The 24,040-nt window shown below is 50.8% G+C and overlaps 1 protein-coding gene across 1 annotated transcript in view; it reads right to left on the bottom strand.

Moving 5' to 3' along the window:
* The window catches only part of UBR4 (ubiquitin protein ligase E3 component n-recognin 4), a 128,791-nt gene that overhangs the window by 1,771 nt on the left and 102,980 nt on the right, over nucleotides 1-24,040 (bottom strand). Inside the window, exons 90-106 of the mRNA XM_007459317.1 lie at nucleotides 23,319-23,516; nucleotides 22,572-22,652; nucleotides 20,652-20,739; nucleotides 20,002-20,129; nucleotides 19,011-19,118; nucleotides 18,368-18,487; nucleotides 17,519-17,709; nucleotides 16,820-16,993; nucleotides 16,355-16,454; nucleotides 12,152-12,370; nucleotides 11,130-11,243; nucleotides 10,039-10,181; nucleotides 9,446-9,571; nucleotides 8,161-8,355; nucleotides 5,691-5,915; nucleotides 2,361-2,451; nucleotides 1,504-1,666 (exon numbers count right to left, since the gene is read on the bottom strand). Of these exons, the coding sequence (XP_007459379.1) occupies nucleotides 1,504-1,666; nucleotides 2,361-2,451; nucleotides 5,691-5,915; nucleotides 8,161-8,355; nucleotides 9,446-9,571; nucleotides 10,039-10,181; nucleotides 11,130-11,243; nucleotides 12,152-12,370; nucleotides 16,355-16,454; nucleotides 16,820-16,993; nucleotides 17,519-17,709; nucleotides 18,368-18,487; nucleotides 19,011-19,118; nucleotides 20,002-20,129; nucleotides 20,652-20,739; nucleotides 22,572-22,652; nucleotides 23,319-23,516 (2,464 nt within the window). The remainder of the gene's footprint in view (nucleotides 1-1,503; nucleotides 1,667-2,360; nucleotides 2,452-5,690; nucleotides 5,916-8,160; nucleotides 8,356-9,445; nucleotides 9,572-10,038; nucleotides 10,182-11,129; nucleotides 11,244-12,151; nucleotides 12,371-16,354; nucleotides 16,455-16,819; nucleotides 16,994-17,518; nucleotides 17,710-18,367; nucleotides 18,488-19,010; nucleotides 19,119-20,001; nucleotides 20,130-20,651; nucleotides 20,740-22,571; nucleotides 22,653-23,318; nucleotides 23,517-24,040) is intronic.

Genomic DNA, 24,040 nt, shown 5'->3' with positions numbered 1-24,040 from the left:
GCTCTTCCCTGCTCCAGGGCTGATGCAAAGCCCTGAACAGAGGTGAATACCTTCCTTCCCCTGCCCGCCTCTTGCTCCTCTTCCTCGGACTTTGACATTCATATTGGCAGTCTTTGTAGACATTCACCAGACCCCTGAGTGACAGGTAAGGCACTGGGCCCTGAGGACACAGACACACAGGCTACCTGCTCTCAGTTGGGGTCACCTCTTGAAGAAAGCAAGGAGTGTAGCCAAGGTAAAATGTCCAGGCTGAAAAGACACCCATGGGAGCATCTAGTGAAGTTAACAAAGGAACTGGGGTGAGTGGTGGCAACCTCTGACCGACAGGTAACGGGGGAGGCACCAGACCAGCAAAGGCCCGTCCACTATGGCTTCCACTGAGGCCACCACAACAAACGGCCAAACTGGAAGAAAGGCCTGGAGCTTTGGGGAAGCTCCATCCGGGAAGAAAGAGGAATTCACACTGAGCATCACTCCGAACGTTTGAGGCTTCAGTGCCCAGAGGACAGACTAGAAAATGCTAGTGGCGACCTTCTCTTGAATAGTGGGATCTGGGAAGATTTTTTTCTTGCTCTTCACACTTGACAAAATTGCCGTCAGGGAAAAGGAAACAAGCTCACAGAAGAGTTAGGCAGGTGCAGCTCCCCCTGCTTTGGCTCTGGGAGCCCTACCTTGGAAAGGACGGTGGTGATAGGGAGCTGGGCTGCAGTGCCCACACCCTCAGAGGGCACGGGACTTTTATTTCTGGGTTGATTTCCCAGCACTGGCCCAAGTCACCTCCCCCTGCTGTCACCTGATGCTTGGTTATGAAATCCAAACAAATTTTCATGTGTTTGCAATTAGGATGACAAATTTGTTGTATAACAAACCTGTACACAGGAGAGAACAATGACTTCATTTTTACCAGCTGGGGGATGAGGAACTGTCTGAGGATGTCTCATGTGACAGCACTTCAAAGCACTGCCCTATCCCTACTAACAGAGATGTTCTTTGCTCTCTTTTGATATTTACTATTTATCTTAAGAATCAGAGTTGAAATCTTCCACACCTCCCCGGGGGCAGCTGTGACATAAGATGTCTCAGTCCCCGAAAGGCAGGAGGAAGTCAGGTAAGCTCCATGTCAGTTCTCTGAACTGTCATAAGAAGCCAGGAAACCAAAAGGGGCTCCAGTGATTTTCCAGCTATGCCCCACTGGGAACTTGTTTAATCTTCAAAGCCTCAGTTACCCCATCTGTAAAATGGGGATAACCACAGCTCCGCCTCACACAGGGCTGCCCTACAGACTGGGAAAGCGTGTGCATGAGGAACACAGCACCTGGGGTGAAGTGAGCCACACGTCACGGCCGCATCTCGTTACCAGGGACCTGGTATGTACACATCTCTCCCAGACCCTTCAGTGGTGGCCCACAGGCTGGTTCTCGCCTGTTTTTTCCTGTGTGTGAAGATGAAAGCGATGGCCAGCCCCACTAAGATCTGTGAAAGATGAAAAACCTTGACACTGACCAGCGGCGTCGAGGAACTCTGAGAAGGTCTCCACTGGCATGAACTCCTCCTGGAAGGCCTTCAGGGCCTTGTCGGCAGCTTCGTGGATGGGCATGTCGTTGTGGCGGATGTACTCCGCGAGAGAGCAGGACCAGCCACCCTCCGTGTTGCTGGTCGGCACCTTCTACGAGAAGCAACAGGACACACAGGCCGGGCGGGTCGCTCAGGTCAGGCAGGGAAGAAGAGAGCCCTCCCATACACATCCAAGTTTTCCCTGGAGGATGTGTTCTGCTTCCAGGAACAACAAAATTTCACTTCATTCCTCTCACAGCCCCTCTCCTAAGCGCACGTCACATGAACCTACAAGCTTCGAGAGGCGATGCGTTCTTTCCTCCCCATCCCCTCCACCATCGGCATTTCCCTAAGAAGAGGGACTCGTCAACATGCTTTAATTCAGCTGTTTCATTTAGATGATGAAAGGAACCACCCCAAACCCTCTGATTCTCTCAAGGCTGAGAGGAGCGTCCCTATTATAAATGGGGCTGGAATAAGTTACACTCACACAGGGCAACGGAGTTGATCCAAACAGAGGGGACGAGAGCAAACAGAGGGTGACTCGGGGTGGAGTGGGGGGAGAGCAGCCTGTAGACGAGGGTCTGCAGCAGCCTGAGACCGGGTCACAGGAGCGGTCACGGCTACAAATGCAGTCTACACATGCAGGGGTCGGAGCTAGAGGGTGAACCCCTCCCCACGGCGGGTCGGCCTGTTTCTCGGGGGGAGGCTGGTGGAGGAGCCAGCTGCCAAGGCAGGGTCAGAGCCACAAGCACAGATGTCTATGCCCCTGCCAAACCCGGCCACGCGCCCAGCGGCCTCCTTACCTTAAACATGTTATAAATGAGATCAACGAGGGCCCAAAAGAGAAGGGAAGAGCGATAAGCAGAGTAGTCCTTCACCACCTTGTCTGTCAGCCTGGAAAATAAAACCAAATCCCATGTCCGTGAAGACCCCGAGAGGATACTCCCAAGGACAGAGCCAAGCATTCTGGGAGCAGGGGAAGAGTCACGGGCACTGAGCATCACTCAGCTCCAGCCACTTGCCATCTTCTCGGAGGAACGCAGCCACGGGTCAGAGCTTCTGAAGCCCTGGGACCCAGAGGTTTATTCACCACAAGACGCTGTGTGACAGAGTCATCTTTAGTAGCCACTCTGCTAAGCCAGGGAAAATGGGAAAGAGGGAGACGTAAGTTGCAACACGGCAGCCAAAAGGCTACTGCCTTAAAGAGTCGCCAAAGAGTCCCGTGTTTCCCTGTGTTTAGCCCCCACACGCGCTCTCGGACTTGACGGGACCGAGTAAATGCGGGAGGAAACAAGATTCTACTTCAGTCTTCACATTCCCACTTGGAGAGGTTTTACCAGCAGCCAGCAGACCTAAAGCAGTCTCACACAGTAATCTGCCGACCGCGTGCCAGGTTAAAACCAGCAAGCCGGTGGACACCCGGCGTCGGACAACAGTGATGTCTCGGATGCGAGCCACAGCCGGCCCAACACCTCCGAAATCCCGGGCTAATCCCGGAGCTCACCGCACCCCTTCGTTTCTAACCAGCATCGCTGCTACTTAATCCAGTGGTGCAGTCTGGGATTAAAGAGCAGCCAGGCCCTTGGAACACGGAGGGCCGTCACTGGCAACAGCATCCACCGCCTTCTCGGCAGACGCTCCTGGTCTGAGGAATGATTACAGCAAGTAGAGCCACCATGACGTACAGAACGACCAGCAGCCGCTCCGCATGGTGAGTGAAGTGCCGGTGCTGCCTTGGCTTCTACAGCCCAAGATCTAGGAGAGGTTTTGTCTGCAAACTGCCTTCATATCTGTAACAAGTAAAGGCTAGATAAACCCTTGTCATGGAGATTCTACACCCTGGAACAGAGCCCATACCAAAGGGACCAGAACTTAGTATTAAAATGTGTGTGCATGCACGCACCATGTGTTTATATACGCTAGAATCATAAACATCAGACAAGCATAGATGTTATTCATTTAGAAGCTAAAACTACACTGTACGGGCCTCAAGTGAAGGGACTACCTAGCATGAGACAGGCCAACCACACCTACACTCAGTCAACGTTTAAGTTATTAACCAAAGTAAAGTAAAATAATAAAATGAGACAATTCTGTTCGCTAAGGTATGCTACCTGTACGCTCCCTCCCCCCAACATCTCCAAAGCGCCCACCTCCTCCCCGACCGCCTTGCATGAGGATGCTGCAGCCGAAAGGGAAAACTACTGCGAGGTGGGCCTGTGGACGACAATGAGAATTCTTTCTCTGCAACTCTGTGCGCTGGCAGACAAGGAAACAGAAAAGGCTCTGACGGAAGCCTAGTAAAGTCCCAGGCTTAAATACTTGCAAGTTCCTGGCAGAAGAAAAACCCGCAGAAGAGAGCAACTTCTCTTGGGCAGACTCCTAGATTTTTGTGTACCTGCTGCTACTCCCCACCCCATAATGGGCTGAGGACAAAGCCTGCTGCCAGTGGCACTGCCCCAACCACCAGGAGGTCACCCTCTAAATGTCCCTCCTCGGAGGGTGTCCAACACCGTGCTGATGGCCAGCACTCTGCCACCCTGCTTCCAGGGCACCCTGCTCACACCCCGACACCCCGCCAGGGCTGCTCCTTCTTGCAGCTCTTTCGCATTGGTGGCACGAATCTGGGGTGGCCCTGCCCAACTTAATTATTTCAGGTTAATTAGTAAAGGTGACTAAACTGCTACACAGGAAATGGCAACTCATGAGTGCAGCTCACACTGGATTTCCTAATTAAGCTGTGACCAAATCAGCTTTTCCTTAACTGCCTGGGACAGTAATGAATTCCAGTCTCCTAGCTGAAAGCGACAGAGCTCCTGTGGGTTCAGATTTCACACCTGCCACCGAGAGCCTGTGCCCAGTAAATAGCTACTTTGCATGCTATGGATACAGGCCGAGCCTGGCTTATCAACAACTTAGTATCTTCCAGATCTAACTTTTGATTCCTAGCAGCTAGTTAACTATTAATGCTCCAGACTCTTGGTTAACACTGGAAAGTGCTATGTTCGGAATAGGGGCAGGAGCTAGGTAGGAATCTAACAAGACCGTCCCCCTCCTGCTCTACACAGAGGCTGGCACTGGCTGGACCCAACAGCAGAGCTCCAACCTGGTCTCCCCGGGCCACGAGGCGCCTACCACTAGCGACCTGATAAATCAGAGCTGATGGAGGTGGAGACACCAGGTGTGCAAATTCAGGCCAAGGCTGCTTCCACTTGGTCTGTCATTATCAGGGGCCTAAAAGCTCCTCCCCTGCACCCTTGTTGGAAATGTCCCCTCGGATCCTAGCGAAAGCAGACACAGGACAGACCTTCCCAAAGTGAAGCAGGTTTCCCTCAAGGGCAGAAGCAAGCTGACAACTCATAGCCTACTCTGTAGCCCAGGGAAGGCAGACTGCTCGGGGCCACGACAGGCCAAGAGTAGCGCCAAGGGGTCCCCTCGGGGTGGCACAATCTGTGCAATCGTCGCAAAGGGCTTCTCGCTGTTGTTGTCTGCAGTTGTTTGCCTCAAGACACCTCCCAGCTGACCCAAATCACAGCACGGGGTCATGAAAACAAAGACCACTTCCTTCCTGAAATGCCTTCCTTCTTAGGGAGGTGTCCACACCAACAGCAGAAAAAGAAAAAAGGCTCATGGAACGCGGGGGCAGACGGGATAGGAATGTGATCAAGGAGGGAGATGAGGAGCTTTTAATACCAGTAAAGAACATCCCCAAGCACAGCCCCCAGGAAGCTTTGCTAGTTTATGCGCAGACCAGCAAGATTCGGAACACCTGGCTACCTGTCTCAACTGCCTGCCGACCCTAACCCTTCTCCTGAGAAGTCTCACCCTGTGCCTGGCTGGCTTCCTCTCTGAGGGCACTTCCCAGGGGTAAGCCTGGCCCCACACTTCTAGTGCCTGAACACCTGACCCAGAGGGGCAGGCACTCGGCAGCGTCAGGCCTCGACTCTTGGTGTGACCGGCCGGGAAGGCTCAGGGTCCATTACCGAGTCAAGCGAGGCGCCTCCACTCGGCACCTGCACGCCGGCACCTGCACGCCGCGGGCAGCTTTTACCCACAGCGGTTACAGAGTCCGGGCGACAGGCGGCCCAGGAGACGGCTCCCTGAAGCAGGCACTTCCCGAAGCGAGCACTGACCTGGTGGCTCCCCCTGGAGCCACTGCCCTGGCCTGAGAGGTCACCAGCAGCCGCCGCAGGATTTCCACGCGTATGGCTTGCCACTTCTCGGGGGGCAGGACGTGGAGGGCTAGGACAGTGAAATAGTGGGGCCCGTCCACTTCAAAGGCACTCTCCACCCACTTCTCCTTGGGCTGCTCCAGGAAGCCCTGGAGGTTCTTCTCCTCTCGGGAAGTTGCTCGGGTTCTGGAACAAAAGAAGCACCATGAAACCAGGGCAGAAGCAGGGCACGAGCAGCAAGAGGGGAGGAGGCTTGCTCAACCTCCCGTCTTCTTTTTAAGTTTCCTGAGCGCTCGGCTCACGGAACCCCCCACCCGTCCTCCACCGCCCCTCCCGCCTCCTCTCCAAGCGGGGCACCCCCAGCCCCGTCCCAGTCCTTCTCGGGGGCATCTTCCTCGTCCCCCACCCCCCAGCCCACCTCCGCACAATTCCAATTGCGCGTGTGTCCGGCACATTCACAAACACTCCACCATCCACGTGTCCTGACAACTCTGGAAGGTGACAGCCGGCACCTCTTTACCAGGGTATCTGAAGGCCCGGGGAGTGAAGTGACACAACCAAAGTCACCAAACCAGTCAGCAAACCCAGAGTCCCTGAGCCCACAGCCGACACTCCCCGACTCCACGAATCTCAGTACAGCTAACTGTTCACACGGCATTTGCAGCCGGTGCCCTTCCTAGGCTATCGTGGTGTGTTCTTTTACGTGTCTGTGTCCTCTCTCCTCCATTAGAACAGATTCCTCCCGGCGAGCACTGCTTCTTGTTCTCGCTTTTGCCTGAACTGCAGCAACAACGGTAATCATCAACTTTAACGCCAAGCCCATTCTAAGAGCTTTCCATGGATTATCTCATTTAATCCTCACAATAACCCGATGAGACGGGTACTCTCCCAACGTTACAGAAGGGGAAACTACAGCACAGAGAGAAAGTAAATATTCTGCTCAAAGCCACACAGTGGGGAGTGAAGGAACTGGGCTCTGACCCAGGCAATCTGGCTCCAGTGCTTTCCCAGCGTGGACTCTCCACCTGCAATGAAGCTTCGACAGGCCACTAGACGGGCACTGAGAGACCACTTCCTTATCACATATTTCTGGCTACACTCTCCCCTTACGACCTGGATGGCGCTCTCAGGCCAAGAGTGCTTGATGCCCCATCCTAGTTCCCTGGAAATAAAAACACAACACTAGTAGCAGCTGAATCAAAGTTACCAGGTCTGCACATGGCACTGCCAGGCACTGGACTGTGGGAAAGCAGGGGGGATGGTAGGGGGACACCAGGCACCCTTCTGCTCCATGGATGAACATAGATGAAACAGGCGGCTACACTAGATTGGAGTGTCCAGAATTGGAAATCAGAAGTTTTGTGCCATCGCACGACCCGCTCCACTCTGCGCTGGCTCGTGCTGTGTGTGACATACTCGCCTTCATATACAAACATCCCACCAAAGGCAGCGATCCCTGCTCAACCAGCGCCCCCCTTCCCCCCCGCCCACCGTGACCAAGCTCACACCAGCGTGAACCGGCGAGGGAAGCAGGCTGTGGCTGGGAAACAGTGCCTCTTCGTGCAGCTTCCGGCTCAGCCTCTAACTGACCGAGACCATCAGGACACAGCCCGCTCTCTCCCCAACTAAGGAAACTAAGCATGAGTTACGAGTGTCTGGCATTTCAGAGACACAGTGACATCTGAAGCCACCAGCTCTGTTCTGCTGGACAAATCATGCAGCCTCTCTGGGTCTGCTTTGCTCCCCGGAGACTGGGGCGGCCCCCTCCACCCCACCGCTGCCAAAAAGAGGCAACGGCTCTGTCAAAGGCCCCACGGACACCAGCAATCAGCACTGCTCAGGCCGGAAGCACAGGCCTGTTTTTTTTCTGGGCTACCTTCCTTCTCAGTTGACTTTCCCAAATAATCTTTAACAACACGTCCCCGCTCACAGCTGCCAGAAGCCTCACTCACTGAAGAAGAAACAGGGGTAGCAAGTCCAGGTCCTTGGTCCTGCCACATCCTCCAGCTGTGAAACGCTCACCTGGAACAGCCTGTGTGCCTTTGACAGTGACTGTGTGCGGCCCTGACCCATGGCCTCCCCCATCCAAGGGAACAGTCTTGCAAGTAGCAGCTACACCGAAGTAGAAGCTTCGATGACCTGGCCTCTCCCGCTTCCTGCTCCCCTCTGGGCTGAAGGTCAGTCCAGGGAGGCAGCCCTTGGCTGCCCGTGCTGGTAGATGAGACAGTTTTGGAAAAGGAAGCCACCGTACTCTTATTCTGTGTGATTCCAAAGAGGCGCAGATGAACATTCCTACTTTGGTAAAGGCTGCCTGGGGCCAGACATTCATTCTAGAACTAACTAGAATGGCTACGGAAAAGCCGGGAGAGCTTGTTGGGCAGAGGAACACGGGGTGGGTCAGCAGTGCTGCCCCGAGACGCGCGGTACTGACGTGTTCAGGACGTAAAGCACGGTGTGGATGATGTAGGGGATCAGGTGGATGTTGCTCTCCCGGCCGCCCCCTCCAGTGTCCGCGCTGAAGGACTGCTCCATGGCGAAGCGCAGGAACAGCAGCTTGATGTCGTGGATGTTGAGCTGGTACGTGGGCTCCCGCTGGCCCGTGCACTCCTGGAGGTAAGTATTGTGCCTGGGAGAAGAGAACAGGTGGTGGAGTGGAAGCAAGCTCCCTGGTGAAGACCCAGCTGGGAAGGCAGAGCCCCCCTTCGGCCTGATGGCTGTGAAGGTTACACAGACGGATAGAGAATGAAAGCGGGAGTCAAGGACAAGGGCTGGGCTCGGGGGAAGACAAGAGCAGAGCACACTTTTGTTTCTGCTGTGACTGGACGCGATGCTCTCCAAGCTTTGAGGAGAACGTGCCGGTTTGGGGGCGGGGCGGGGGGGAGCAGGGGGGCATTTCTTGATGGACTAATGTCATAGGACATATTGTGACCACATCTGGACGTGCATTTTGGGAGAAGAAATGTAGAACTTATTCATTCTGACTGACAAGGTGATCCATCCATAAGAATCATCTCCTCAACCTCCAAATAAAAGGTTTTCCTATGTCAATGTACATCACCAACCACCTGGACTCTGCCCCTGATTAAGTCTGTGCCTCGGTCTCTTCATCTGGAGAACGTGTATAACAACAACACTCGCTAAGCAGCTCAACATGCTGCCCAACATGACTGTCATCATTATTACTGCCAAGTGCCTGGCTTATGGTAAGTATCTTTTCATCCCCGAGCTTTACAATAGGACTTGGAGTGGGGCACCACTGCACAAGGCATCTGCAAGAGATGAGGACCTCACAGAAGGTTTCGCTACTCTACTCTGGATTTTAGGACAAGGGAGGCTTTGAAAGGAGCCCGATATTCCCCACGCCATCAAGCTATTTTCATTATTTAAACCTCAGAGAAATAGAAGTGAACTCTGGGAAATTTTGGCCTCGAGGACCAAGTCAGGGGTCCCGTGTGTTGTGTCCTAAGATCAGCAAAGGAGGAGAGGTAGCAGATAACCAGAGATTCCACCTGGGGCCCCAGGCGCTGAGGGTGCTGGCTTCTCCCAGCAGAGTCCCCTCTCTTCCGGACGGGCTCCCCTGTCAGGAAGCAAAGACAGACATGGATTCCTGATGAAGGTGACAGGAGATGGCCTCCCCGGGGCCGGGCTGACAGCTGATCTTCCCCCATCTCCTGGGAATCCTCTCTTTTCTATCATGCAAGATGCTCCACACTCACCTTGCCAGACAGGTGGCAAAAGCTGACTCAGGGACATGGGGCCCCCAGACGGGAAGGAGGCCGTTGCACTTAGTGTTGGCGTTCTGAAGGGCGGCACTTTCCCACTCTTCTCGGCCTCGAGCCAGCCTGGATTGGGAGGAGAGCAGGGACAATTAAATTAATCGGAATTAACGTGGCAACCAGGCGCCTGGGCGCATGGGGGCGGAGGAGGGTTTGCTGACACTAAGGAAGTGCTGGCCCGTGTGCCTGACTCTACAGAGAAGAGCAGCCGTTTGTAACCACGATGGTAAATGCCGGCTTCACCGCCTCTAGCAAGCAAGGCTGCTCTCACCAGCCTTGGGCCAAAAGCCAAGTATCTTTTCCAGATCATATGGCAGGAATGGCCCTTGGGCCTGTGTGGCTGAAGGTAGGACACCATACTTCGCAGAGCCTAAGGAAGAGAATTAAAGCCTCAGGGGTGGCAGAGCCCCACCCACTCCCAGTCCAGGGCTCCTGGCGAGCTGCCCACTCCCCTGAAGTCACACAGGGCTAGTACTGAAGCACATGCAAGGGGAGGCCTAGTGAAGGAGCCACCCCGCAAGAGCCAGGCCCACCTGACGGCAGCCAGGTGGCAGTCGTAGTGCACGATGTTGAAGTGGGACACGGTGCTGTAGCCCTGCTGTTTCCGGGGCTTGCTCTCCATCTCCTCTAAGGCTACCCGCTTGGTGAAGGTATAAATGCCCAGGACCTTGGTGGGCTGCAAAGATAACATGAAAAGGAGGAGAGGTGAAACCCCAAGGCAGGCTGTGAAAGGACGTGAAGCAGAGCAGAGGGGCCCCGAGGGTCTACGATCCTAGGAAGGGATGCATTCAGGAAAGGGGGTGATGGTGAGCCCCTCAGTCTCCTGGCTAAGCACTTGGCTGGGCAGAGCCCCAGTGAAATGAGGGTTGTGGGGAGCAACTGAAATAAAGTGATGCTGCTAGACAGAAGGGCAGAAATGCGAGCCTGAACGGTCCCTTCCTTTTTGCTTCTTTTATCTGAAAATGAAGAATAAAGTGCCTTCTTGTTAAGTCACTTGTTTTTCAAAACTGACCAGAAAGCTCCAAGGAGCCTGTGTCACAGCAGGACTTAACAGGGCTTGTGGCCCAGGGTAGTGCCCCTTCGACAGGCTTGGGTGCTAACTAATAAGTTCCTGGAGAGGAAGAGGGATGCCTTTTAGGCCTTTAGGGGAGCAAACTGGTCACTTGCTGTTGTGCTCCTTTGGGTGTTAAATCGAGTTTGGTGGAGCCCAGAAAGCCAAGGTCCTGACCTTCTCTCCAGGTTACCTGAATATGGAAGCAGCATGATGTGTTTTTAAAAGCCCCAGGTCTGAAGTCAGAAAAGCCTGGGCTAGAACTCTGGCTCTGCTACATGAACTTTGTTTTCTCAACCATAAATTAGGGCTTTTTACAGGTTTAAAGATAATATTACCCAGTTTACATAAAGGCTCTGGGCACAGTGCCTGGCACACAGAAGGGACCCAGTGAGTGGTAGCTGTTGATGACGATGAAGACTACTGTTCAGATCAGTCTGCCTCCCCACCTTTAGAGAGGACAGCTGGCCCTAAGATACGAGCCTTGACTCTGGCCTAAGAACAAAAAGGCCTCAGGCGAGGGAGGGCACCGGGGCTTGGGACTTGGGACTGACCGCAAGCCTGCAGCCGTACCTGGAACTTGTACCCCTCCCTGCAGATGCAGCATGTGAGGCCCGGCTCCTCGATCAGCTCCTCCATCTGCTTCAGGAGTGCCGTCTTGGTCACAACCTGGCCCTTCTCATTGGTCTGTAAGGGGAACCCCAGGTGGCACATCAGACAGGAATTTCCACGCACCCTCCCACTGCAGCCTGGGGACACGCAGGCACAGGGCTGACCTTCCACATACATGAAAAGGACTGCTGCACTGAAAAGAAATCTCTTTAGTTGGCTTCTAATGAGGGTAAAGACCCAGATTCTCCTGCTATTCTCTTCCTACAGGAACCACTGAAGCAGAGGAAACCATCCAGCTAGAACCCTGGCAAGTTGCCACTTGCCAACAAAGAAGCCCCCTTTCTTTGTGCCAGCAAGACCAACTCTCGGCTGACAAGGGCTGTTGCAGCATGATTCATTTACTGTTCCCATGGGAGTTTTAAAACTGCTGACACTCATGTTCGCTGGTCTGGAGAAGGCTCCCATGGGACCTCTGCCTCCTCCAAGGTAGGACAGTGAGAAGAGCACAGAGCCCTTCTTGTCGAACAGACCCAGGTTCAAACACCTGTCAGCCACTTGTTAGTTATGTGCCTTGCCGATTTACTTCACCTCTTAGCTTCAATTAGTTCATCTGAAAAATGGGTATAAAAATCAACCTCTCAGAAGCACATGAGGGCTTAAATACAATCTTACAAGGAGGCTGCCTAAGCACAGTGCCTGGCATATAGTAAATCCTTGATAAACAATGATTATCACCATTCTTAATGCTTCTGTGAACTTGTTAAGTCATTTAACCTCTGAGCCTCAGCCGTATAGCAGAACAATGATAGTCACATATCTAAGGGTTGTTGGGAAGATGAAAGAAGGTAAAGCATCTAGCGCCGTGCCCAGTACACCGACCCCCTGCCCACAGCCTTCACCTTCACCCCGGCTCTGAGACCCCGGAGCACAAATGACTGTGCCACAGGGTAGGCAAGAATGCGGGGACCCGGGCGTGGCTGTACCGTCATGCCCAGCGTGCCCAGAGCCTTCTGCCTCATGGCCATGGCCATGCGCTTCTTCTCAGCCCGGGTCTCCCTGCGGGCCGCGTCTATCTTCTTGTTTACGTCAGGGTGTTCCCGCAGCGCCTCCAGCAGGTTCTCCGCCAGGGTCCCAATGCCCTCATCGCTGGACACCTGCTCCAATTTATGCAGGTTTGTAATGGAGTCGGTTCCGATCAGAACCTGTCAAGAAGGGACCAAAGAGATGAAGGCCTCCAATTATGTAAACAAGTGTTCTTCTCAGGAGCTTAAACCTTTAAAAAATGTGCACAATCTCATGTCATCTGCTTGGTTTCAATCAGATCCTCTGATTTTACAGTTCAAGAGATTCGGACAAATGGAGGAGGTTAGGCTCTGCCACCAACCTCTGACTAGTCACCATGCTCTTCAGTCTCCATAACCCTGTCTATAAGATGGGGGCAGGCCAGGGCCGCCATGATGATTAAATCAGATGCCATACGTAAAGTGCTCAGCACGGTGAAAGTGAGAGGGGCTCAGATAAGAGTCCCTGGAGAAGCAGCACCTGATGAGGCCTCAGTGGTGAACTCAGCAACCACACCAAGCAAAGAAGGCCCTTGATGTTCATGGGGGCTGTGCTAAGTTCTTCATCCGCGTCCACCAAACCCAGGAGCACAGCAGTTTTCTCAACCTAGGGATTCCAGACATACAACTACACGTGGGAGTGGGGATAAGAAAAAACTTAGAAAGAAACAGATGTAAACAAAAACCTCCTGTGCTTAAAAATGCTGGCAGCTGCTACACGACAGCACCACACTATCCACAGGGGTAGGAGAACGTCACGACACTGAAGGCAGGGGAAATCCGCAAAAGCTCTCCAGGGGAGTTCACTGCGAAATCCACACCACCCCACCACTGGTGAGCTGATGGCAGTTACCACACAGTTGACAATAAATCAAAAACAACAAAGCCAACTTGCAATGTGAAAGCTCAGCACTCAATTCAGGTCACTCACTAGCTCACAGATCTATTTTCCCAGCAGGTACACGTCCACTTCATACCTCAGCGAAATGACAGGCTATCTCTTGTCTCATGCTCCTCAACGCTGAACTCGTAGTTCCACTGCCTACTGAATACTCCACGGGTCCCCTAGACTTGACATTCGGGCTGTGTACTGTGTGCACGTGCGTGCACACATGCGGGTGAAGCGCCTACCCTCCTGAGGCTTACACCCTAGTTAGGAGGACAGACCACACGCTAATAATCTAACATCACAGACTCTCCTCCCCCTCACTCACTCCCAAACCTCCTAGTTCCCCATCTCTTTCAATGGCATCACCACTCCCGTCACTCAGTCCAGATACGGAACGGAGTTCTTGATTCACCCAGCTTCTTCACTGCCCACGTGCAATCAATCTCCAAATCCCATTTATTCCACCTCCCAGATCTCTGTCGAATCCATTCACTGTCCACCTCACTAACTGGAGTTCAGCCGCCATGGCTTCTCACCTAGATCACAATAAAAGCCTGCCAACTGTTCTTCCCACCTCCCTTGTCACCTCCATCCAATTCACCCTCTAGGGTACGGCCAGGCGCACTACCCTCAGGAGACAATCCACACTCTTCTCCGTGGGGCATGTGATGTGGACCCACGCTTACATCTCCAGTGCCGGCTCCTGCCACGTCTCACCTCCAGTGCAACTGCTTTCAATTCCTGGAATGCTTTAAGCTCTCTCACCTCTGAACCTCTGCGGGCGCCCTATTCTCCTCTTAGAAATCCCCTTCCCTTTGACCCCTTCCACACTGCATTTACCCCCAGCTCTGTTAATCACTATGTCCTCGGCTCTACCTTCCACCAGACAGTAAGCTCCCAGAGGGAGCTGTGACTGTCTCATCTGCCAACGTTGCCTCAACCTAGCGCAGCACAGGTACACGACAGGCACTACACAAATACGTGCTAAAAGAGAAGTGAATGGTCAGAAGTATGAATGCCAAGTACCTAACTAGATGAAGCCTTGTTTTTAAAAAAGAATTCAATTTAGCAACTAAGAATAAGTTTGGAATCCACTGACCTGAGTTCTCAGGTCAATGTGTTGCCACTGGCCAAATGACAATTCTGTCCCTTGACTTACCCGCATTCAAAATAAAAGATGTTACAAGGATAGGGGAAAAAAAATAAGTGAAAACTCTTACGTAGGAAGAATTATCCGTAAGATGTAATAATTATGACTACTTCCACTGAACTGAACAAAAGTTGAGTACTATAGTTATTTGAGTGAGACATATGGAAGAACCTTTACTGTAGCCAATTAACCACATTTTTGGAGTGAGTTATCAGAACAGATCACTAAATGAGAATGTGGAACTATACTCAAGATAGACAGCTCTAAACAACAACCGAAAAATGCAGCCCTGAGGACTCTCAAAACTCAACGCTGAAAAAACAAACAATACTACTAGAAAATGGGCAAAAAATATGGACATACATTTCACTGAAGCAGACAGACAGACGAAAGACATGAAAAGATGTGCAGTGAGTGTCATTATCCATTAGAGAAAACAAATTAAAACCACTCTAAAACCATCACTCTACGTCTATCAGCATGGCTGAAGCACCACCAAATGCTGGCGAGGATGCAGATAAAGCGGACCACTCACACCCTGCCAATGGGAATGTAAAGTGGTGCAGCCACTCTAGAAAACAGTTTGGCAGTTTCTTGTAAAACAAAATAATGCAACTACTACACAAGCCAGTAACTGCAGTCTTGGGCATTTACCCCAAAGAAATGGAAACTTATTCACACAAAAACCTGCACGTGAACATTCACAGCCGCTTTATTCATAGCAGCCTCAAAATGGCAACAACTTTAATGGGTGATGGTTAAACGGGTCACGGTGCACCCCCGCCGTGGACACTACTCAGTAGTAAGAAGGAACAAACGACTAATATATACAACCAGGACAAACCGCGAAGAAATTATGTCGAGTGAACAAAGCCAATCCCCAAAGGTTACATGCTTTATGATTCCATTTAGTATACAACATTCTTGACAGGACAAAATTACAGCGATGGAGAAGATCAGTGGTTGCCAGGGCAGGTGGATGCGGCTATAAAAGGATAGGGACTTCCCTGGTGGCATGGTGGTTAAGGATCCGCCTGCCAACGCAGGGGACACAGGTTCGAGCCCTGGTCTGGGAAGATCCCACATGCCGCGGAGCAACTAAGCCTGTGCACCACAACTACTGAGCCTGCGCTCTAGAGGCCGCAAGCCACAACTACTGAGCCCACGCACCGCAACTACTGAAGCCTGTACGCCTAGAGCCTGTGGTCCGCAACAAGAGAAGCCACTGCAATGAGAAGCCCGCGCACCGCAACGAAGAGTAGCCCCTGCTCACTGCAACTAGAGAAAGCCCGCGTGCAGCAACAAAGACCCAACACAGCCTAAATAAATAAATAAATAAATAAACAGGACAAGAAGAGGGATCCCTGTGGTAAGGAAACGGTCCCGAATCTTGACTGCATGGATGTCAATATCCTGGCTGTGATAAATTTCCTATAGTTTTGCAAGGCGTTCCCGTTGAGAGAAACTAAGTAATGGGTACACACGACGTCTCTGTATTATTTCTTAACAACTGCACGTAAACCTACAATAATCTCAAAATTAAAAGTTTAATTAAAAAAAAACAAATCCAGACTGGCCACCTGTCTGGGCCAATCAGGGTTTGTGAGAGTAACAGATAGCTCAGCCCAGTGACTATCAGGAAGGAGCAACCCGGGGGACAGGGTTGGGCCTCCCTGAGAACCAAGTTTTTGGCTGCCTGGGGCAGAGCAGAAAATGGTAGTGATGGCATTACAAATGTCCCAGGGACTACAGCCAGAAATCGAAACTCTTTTTACCCTCTGGCCAGCCACACCCTCACAACTGCTGCTCAGCTAAGCTGTGAGATAAAGAAGCCCCACATAAGAGTGAGTTGAATGAGGAAATCACAAATGTAACTTAATCCTGTCTGCACACAGAGAGATGAACCAGATGACTTCTGAGAGTTCTTCTAATCTGGGAATCATATATATTAGGGCAACTCCCATCTCAAGGCTAATCAAGGTGGTTACCTTTGCTCAGTCGTAGCAGGTGAAGAGAGAGGGTGTGGCTCCCTCCCATGACGTGTCCTGCTCCAGAATAAGGCCCACATTGCATGCTAGTTACTCACCTGGGTGGCAGGGTGCTGGATGGCCAGCCCCCGAAGAAGTCTCAAGATAAATGGCAGGGCTGGGCGAGACAAAAACTTTTTCCAGATGTCAGCATCCAAACTGCAAAGCAGAGAGAGGCTTATGAGCAGGCCAGAGAAGCAAAGGCCACCTAGAAACCGGCTGTTGATTCTGGCTTGTTTAGATGTGACCCTACAAGCGTACCATAAAGAATCACAAAGGACCACCCAACTCAGCTGAGAAACCAGATTGAAGTGAAACCAGATAGAAGTTTCCGTTTCCTCGAAACAGAAACCAACAAACTGCCATCCTTTCCCACAGGCCCAAGGGCTGCATGGTCACCTTGATAGTTTCCAGAAGGGGAGGGAGACCCCAAGGAAGGCAGAGGGATGCCAAGATGATGAATTAGAAAAGGAACCAGAAAGAGGGGAAGGAAAGCAGCCCCTCTGACAGAAGGTGCTGCTTACTTCTTGGCACTGGGAATGTGCTTTTTCATATAGTCAAGTGCATTCTGGGTGATTCCCTTCTGGAGAATCAGATCCTTTAGCTGATGCCCATTGCTGTTGTTCTTGATGCCAGCTGCGATTTTACAGAAGCAGTCCAGGAAGACTTTATCATCGCCACTGTGATCTTCGTCATACCTAGGAGGAAAGAGCAAAGACCCTGAGAGTGTGAAAGGAGGAACAAAAGCTGATCACGTCCTTTTCCTGGTTGACAATCTTCAATGGCCTACAGGATCAAGTCTAAACTCCTGAGCATAACATAAAGACCCTTCTCATCTGGCTCATCACGCCCCCCTATCTCCCAACCCCCTCTTGCATTTTCATGCTTTTGCACACGTGACTCCCTCCAGCTTGTCATATCTCCTTCCCATGTCACCAACCACTTCTCCTTCTCTGCCTCACCAGGTGCTACTTTAACACAATGTATTTTACTTTTTGCCTCCCCAGTTAGACCAAGCCTAGACTATCACACAAAAATCTAATAGAAACTCAGGTGATTCTTCCTTAGTCTCACAGAACTAGTTCAGGGTTTTCACAGGGACCCTCGTTTAGCTGTCTGAAATCTAAGCAACATACTTATCAAAGCTGCAGTATGGTTTGAACCGCTAGTTCAGGGTTTTCACAGGGACCCTCGTTTAGCTGTCTGAAATCTAAGCAACATACTTATCAAAGCTGCAGTATGGTTTCAACCGCTCCACCAAGATCTGCATTTTCTCCACCTCCCCGAAGGACAGGTATGGGATGATGCGAAGCAGGCCCTGGAGCACGCTGGGGTTGGAGCGAACAAAGGTGCTGTTGATCTGGTCCAAGAGCATCACGAGTTGATCTTTGTCACCCGTCAGGAGGAGGTTGCCCTGCAGTAAGAGAGGACGGGAGGCCCACTGATAAGGTCTGGACTTTGTGGCCCTTAATGGTCATCCATTTCCATCAGAGCCATCAGAAGTAGCCCTAGAAGGACAGCGTCTCAGCACTTCCTGGGGAATAATCAGCAGTGTGAGTTCTACCTCATAAATGAGTGTCTAACTTTCTGCGGTGGCTCTGTTAATTGCCTCAGGTGGTCAAAATATACCAACACAATCTTCCCCTCCCCCGAGAGAATGCAGGCTGCCTGGTATTCATTTGGTCGTAACTCTAGCCAAACCATCAGCACCAACAAGAACAGAGGAACGCGTGGGTGTGCTAAGTGGAGAGAAACTGAACTGGGAGCTGCAGACCTGAGTCCTAGGCCTTCAACTGTACAGTAACCGACTATATGATACTGAACGGCTCACTTCATCTCTCTCGGCTTGGAGCTTCCTCAGCTGTGAACTGAGGGGTTGGACTAAGGCCCTTGTCTATCAACTGGAATAGTCAGCTTTGTTTCCTCTGAATCCAGATTTCAGGCTTTAACGTAATGATGTCACCATGAGCTGGGCAGGTTCAATCATTCTTGGTTGACACAGCTAGACACAAACCAGCCAGTGGCTGGCAATGAGACGATGTCCGCGGGTGGACAAACCGGGCTCCACTCACCTTGTCCTCACTCAGGGGCTCAGCATTGGACTCATCCAGAATGATCTCCATAATGCTAAGCACCTGCTCGGCCACAGCTGCACCACCACTGTCCTTGCTTTCTTGCTCAGCTACCAGGGCCTGCAGGAGAAGGAGGCCCAGTCACTCTAGGGATAGACCATGACCACTCACTGCTCACGGGATCTGCTCCTCAAGGATGTTCTTCGTGGCCTTACATTCCGGAAAGTCTCTGCGTGTGTGTGTGCGTGTACATGCATGGAGAGAGAGGCAGTGTGTGGGTTTCTGAGGACAGTGAAAACGACGTTTCGGTTTCTTTCTGGTTGCCCTGAGGTGAGTGGCACTACTTTCCCACTGGGGTGCAGTCTGGACTGGTGTAGGGACTAACTTCCTCTTGCTTCTCATCTGAATTTAGGAAAGAAAGAAGGACGCTCTTGGGTGTCATGGCAGCAGCACAGGGTGAGCCAGCAGGAGGATAAGGAACAGCCTGAATAATTCAAGCCTCTGTGCCCATCAGTTAGACAGAAAGGGCTTGAAAAGGCCACAAACCCATTTCATTTGAGCCCAGAAGTGAGATGTCTTTCCCCCACCCAGGACTTCCCCCACCGAGGCTCATTCTCTGTCTTTTGCAGCCCACACTCTTTACCAGGTTGAGAGTCCCCAGCATGACATTCAAAGTGTTCATTTCCAGCTTGACCAGCTGTTGCCGGTTGACTTTCACCTTCACGCAGTAACTGAATAATTTCAGCAGCACCTGACAAGAAAAGCCAGTCAAAACCCACGAGACCATCTGAGAGTGAAGACATGGGGACAAGCAGGAAAGAAATGTCCAAGAGGGGTCGTGAACAATCAGCAGATACTCCCCCTGAAATACAGAGGACAGCGAAATTTCCTTAAGGAGACATGATACGGTGGCTGGGCTCTCCTGTCAGGCTTGCATCTCAACAGCAATGTTCTCCAGCAGTAGCTCCCATGGGCTGGGTATATATATCTCTGCCGTCTCTAAAACTATGGCAAGGACCCTAATTCCTCGTGGAACAGGTGATGCTCTGTTGTCTTGGGGGAAATGCCAGTACTAACTCAGACTCTGAACTAATACCAGTAAACAGAAAGATCCCAAAGCTCATGGCCCGTGGGAGCTCAGAAGCATGTAGCTCACTGAAAACATGGGTACAATAATGTATGTTCTCATGTTCCCTGGAGGTGAAAACAATAGTGTAATATGTATGATGCCTTTAGAATCCTCTACTCTTCCCTAATGAGACAGTTGGATGAATAACCAAACAAAATCCTACAAAAAATTAAAGAGTTACTTACAAAATCCATTTTAAAAAGCAGTAATAATAATAATTGACACAAGTGCAGCTTTTTGGGGAAAGACAATTAGACACTGGTTCCACAGGTGACTAAAGAAATACAGCAGAAGGCTTGCTATCACGCTGGTTTTTCGGGAGGAGTCAGCAGAGAAGAGGGGAGTGGGGGAGGGAGCCTAAAGTGTAGAGAGGGCCAAGGAAGCTGTCAGGTCCTTCACTGGCTTGCACTGGTCCACAGCACCATGCTGCCCCCTAGGGTTAAATGGCAGCGGTCACAAGCTTCTGTCCATGGGGGCCTCTCCCACTTGGCTGCCTCCAACTCACAGTTAGAAGGTGGCGTCCCTGCTTGAAGTCTTTGATCCCTGCCAGTCTGTTAAGCATGCATCCCAGGCCCTCACACTGGGCCATCACACCAGCCATCTTATACACTTCTTCTTCATCTTCTTCTTCGTCTGGAAGAAAAGGGAAGCCAAGCAAAAAGGGGGGTGAAGCCAGGAATAAAGCACAGCCCTCTTCCAGGCCGGTGGCTATTTCCCTTTTCCGTATCTCCACTAAAGAACGTAGCCAATAAAAGGGGTCAGTATTGGATATCAAACTTCACTGTCTCACTCTCAGTAACTTTTTTTAAAGTTTCAAGTCACTTAAAATTGTTTACTCAAATATGTGAAAATACACGCATTACAACCACTAACAAAAAAAACAAAAACAAAAACCCTAAATAAGGGGCCCTGAACACTCGTTTGTTTGCTCGCTGCACTTCCCCCAGCGCCCCCCCACGGCCCCAGCGGTATCTGAACAGGGCCACTGATAACCGTGTTTTTCCTCAGCCAGAGGAGTAATCCCCCCTCAATTCTGAAGAGAATTGCGAGACAGCATCTGCCCAGACTGCCTCCAAGCCCCAGGACATGAACTGCTGCTCAGAGCTCCCGGTCCTCAAACCGAACGTGCGGCGGTGTCTGTGGGAAGGGCCATACCCGTGGTGGAGTCCAGGGACTCGATAAACTCCTCGGTGGCGTCGCCCAGCAGCCCCCGCATCCGGTAAACAATCCTCATGGGCTCACCCTGAGCAGACAGAGTTGGAGAAATGTGCTTGTGAACAGGCCCAGAAAATGCAAAGGACTCGACACCTGGTCTTGCTTAATGCTTCGGCGGTGTGGACAACTTCTATTTCTCTGCAGGGTCTTAACCACAAAATCTAGAATCCAGATGCACTACAATTCACTTAGTGGAAAGAAAGCTCATTTTATTTAAGGTCTACTACAGGCCAGGAGTTGTGTGAAGCATTTTACAGACACTACCTCACTTAATTTCATTAAAATTATGTAATAACTGTAACAACTAGTATTTATTGTTTTTACTCTGCGCTAAGCCCTATGCTAATTAGGCACTTTTATATTACCCTTTTATACAAGGTTACGCAGCTTGTTCAAAGTTATCCAGCTATAAGCCCAGTTCTGTTTCCAAGCCTGTGCCTCCTTCAGGAGTATAAAGTCTCTCTAATCAATAGGGACCACTACTCAAGGGATCAGGATGAGGGAAGTCAATTAGATCAAAGGGCTGCGATTCAAGTCTCAGGAATCAAAAGCAAGAAAACAGAATACACCAATCTCTGCCTAGGGAGATCCTGAGGTCTTCATATAACCCCACAGCAAGGAGAGCATTCATCCAAATTTCCTCAAGCTAAACCTACAACCTGAGAGAATGACTAGAAATGTGTCTTGTAAATTAGAAGATTCCAGCAACTTTCCTAAACTGGAGGATCACAAGACTTCACTCTCCACCAGGTACCAGCTTAGGCACTCTAGCACACGTAGTAGTATCCTCATTTTGCAAGTGAGAAACAGAGGCTTGAAGTTACATTCTAGCAAATTAAGTGGGAGAGCAGGTCCCATACTAATTCAAGCTGCCTGCCTCTGAGCCAAGCTCAGCTTCAGGAGACGAAACCCTGGAGGGAGAGAACCTGTCAGGCCAGGTCCCAGAGCATTTCCAGCTGTGGAAGCCCAGTGGGAACTAAGAGAGGGGACAGCCATAGACCATGGACAGAAAGAGAGAGATGTCTGTAGCTGAAGAGATGGGCTGCTCATCAGGGAAATGGGGGATAAAGTAAAAAGGGAAGCTGATGAAGGCCCGGATAAAAAGGTGCCACAAACTCTGGACTTTGCCAGAAGAACCCCTTGGTGGATTAAGCACATTAATGGGAGGGATAAATGATCCCCAACTTCTTGCCTCCTGGTTCAAAAGGGGAGGCTGACGATGTATATTCTTTGGGTTCCATACCACCATTTACAAGGGCGCCCAGAGAAGCTTGTTCTGAATTTTTTAGGTGCATCAGGGATTAAATCTGTATGGTTGTTTTGATGCTAAAATGTCAGTGGGGGAAGTGGAATATCTGACTTTCATAAGCAGACAAATGGTACTGAGGTGGCCAAAAGGACCACAGCGCCATGCTTCCTTCATTTCCCTTTTCCACTCCTTCAGAACAACTGCCTTTTGAGTCTCAATTTCCCAACTAGTAAAATAAAAACTATGCTCCTCGACACAGTACTGGAAAATGTTCTGAAAAGTGAGCAAGCCCATAATAGTTGAGATTAATCTCAGTCACGAGGTGTCCACTCTTGACAGCAAGCCCTCCCCATCACCGGGCTTCCTCAGACTTTGCCCGGGCCAGCTGCACGGCCAGGAAACACTCACCCCTCCTGAAACTCCTCTCCCCTCACCAGTAAGCTGCCTCACAAGGGGACAAGGTGACCGGTTTTCTCCACACCAACACCGACAGGGGAAGTAAAGGTCCTTACATGCTGCTACCACCTGGGCAAGTGACGATGAACAACGGCTCTTCCTAGTACAAGCCTGCAAGTCAAACCACACCTCCAAGCAAGAAAACAAGCACATACCTCATTCGTGGTACACCAGACCTTCTTGTAAACCTCAGCCACAGGAAGGTCCAAACTAATGATTTTATTGTTCACTAGAAGCTGAACAGAAAAGAAAATGATGCTGTTATTCGGAAATAACTGTAAGGCAAGTAAATTTCAAGATCAAAGGGCGCTTTATGGCATAATGTCTGTGCGTCAGGGACCTATTGACTCTCTCTCTCTAAAAAATGCACATGTGTGCGCAACACGCAGAACTTTGTGCACAGGTTCAGGGGTTACAAACAGCTTTAACCCAAACCATGGACTCCAGGTTAAAAAACTGCTGAGGACCTTCTCCTATCCTGAATCCATTTCAGCTCAGCACCAAAGAAGACAATTTTCTCTATTTCACCAACATGCTTTTCACCATGTATACGATAACGCCAGACCCGAGTGTTGTCTGCCAGAAGGTACCAGATACAGGGCCAGAAATCTGCACAGGGGCTAAAGTGCCAGTATTTAGGGAGCTTAATTAACTTGGAATCCCTGGAAAGCCTCTGCCACAGCAACAAGAACAATAAAAGCCTGCACCATGACAAGCAACAGTCACCAACCATTTGCTTACCACGTGCCAGGCAGTGGGCAGAGTCCTTTACAGGTAATTACCCTGAACACCAGGTGGGGTAGGTAGGTGGAGATCCTTAGCCCATATTTAGAGGCCCAGTGTTAATCGGCTCCCGAGGGAAAGGAACCCTAACCATGACAGTGGTGTCCTATGCTTGTTACCTCCATTCCACTATCATCCTCCAGGAGAGCCACCAAGTCACAGTCCTGGCAAATCTTGTTTTTTATATCCCTCATGAGTGGCCCAATGCCTGGCTCATTGCTGCTGTACGGGTTCCCAGGCATCCTGCCCTGTAAGAAGTCTTCTTGTTGGGGATCCTTCTCCAGGGTCACAAAGAACTCAGTGACTTCATTCTCCTCCTAAAGGACAGAGAGAAGGAAGCAGAAGGGATGGCATAAATATACGTGCAGAGGGATGGCAGAGACCTTTTTGATTTAGACCATGCTACCTTGCTCACGGACACTCTGAGAAAAACACACCAAACTCATCCAGCCCCTTACACATTTAAAGACATAAAGGATAAGAAGCTCAGAGGTGATTCAAAAAATCCAAATATAATTCAAATAGCCTTAAATATCAAGCACCTCCTCTGAAACTTAAGGGGAGATTAGAAGGGAAAGCCTAACAAAATAAGCAGATGAGGAGTGACCCATGAAAGCTGGATCACTGACACGAGGGCAGAGAGGGCTCTCCTCCTGCTCGTCTCATGCGATGCCAACCAATCTGGGGCCAGATGACTCTGTCCCTGGTGACCCTCCAGTCAAGGAAAGGGTCTTCTCTATATTATACAATATTCAGGCACGCCCAACCCCACTGATCTCTCATCATTAACTGACGATGCCGGTGTTCTTCATTCTTCCTCAATAACAGGAGGGGGTCTTTG

Source organism: Lipotes vexillifer, unplaced genomic scaffold (assembly GCF_000442215.2).
Source record: "Lipotes vexillifer unplaced genomic scaffold, Lipotes_vexillifer_v1.1 scaffold496, whole genome shotgun sequence".
In the NCBI taxonomy this organism is placed as follows: Eukaryota; Metazoa; Chordata; class Mammalia; order Artiodactyla; family Lipotidae; genus Lipotes; species Lipotes vexillifer.
This window is presented reverse-complemented; position numbering and strand designations above follow the sequence as displayed.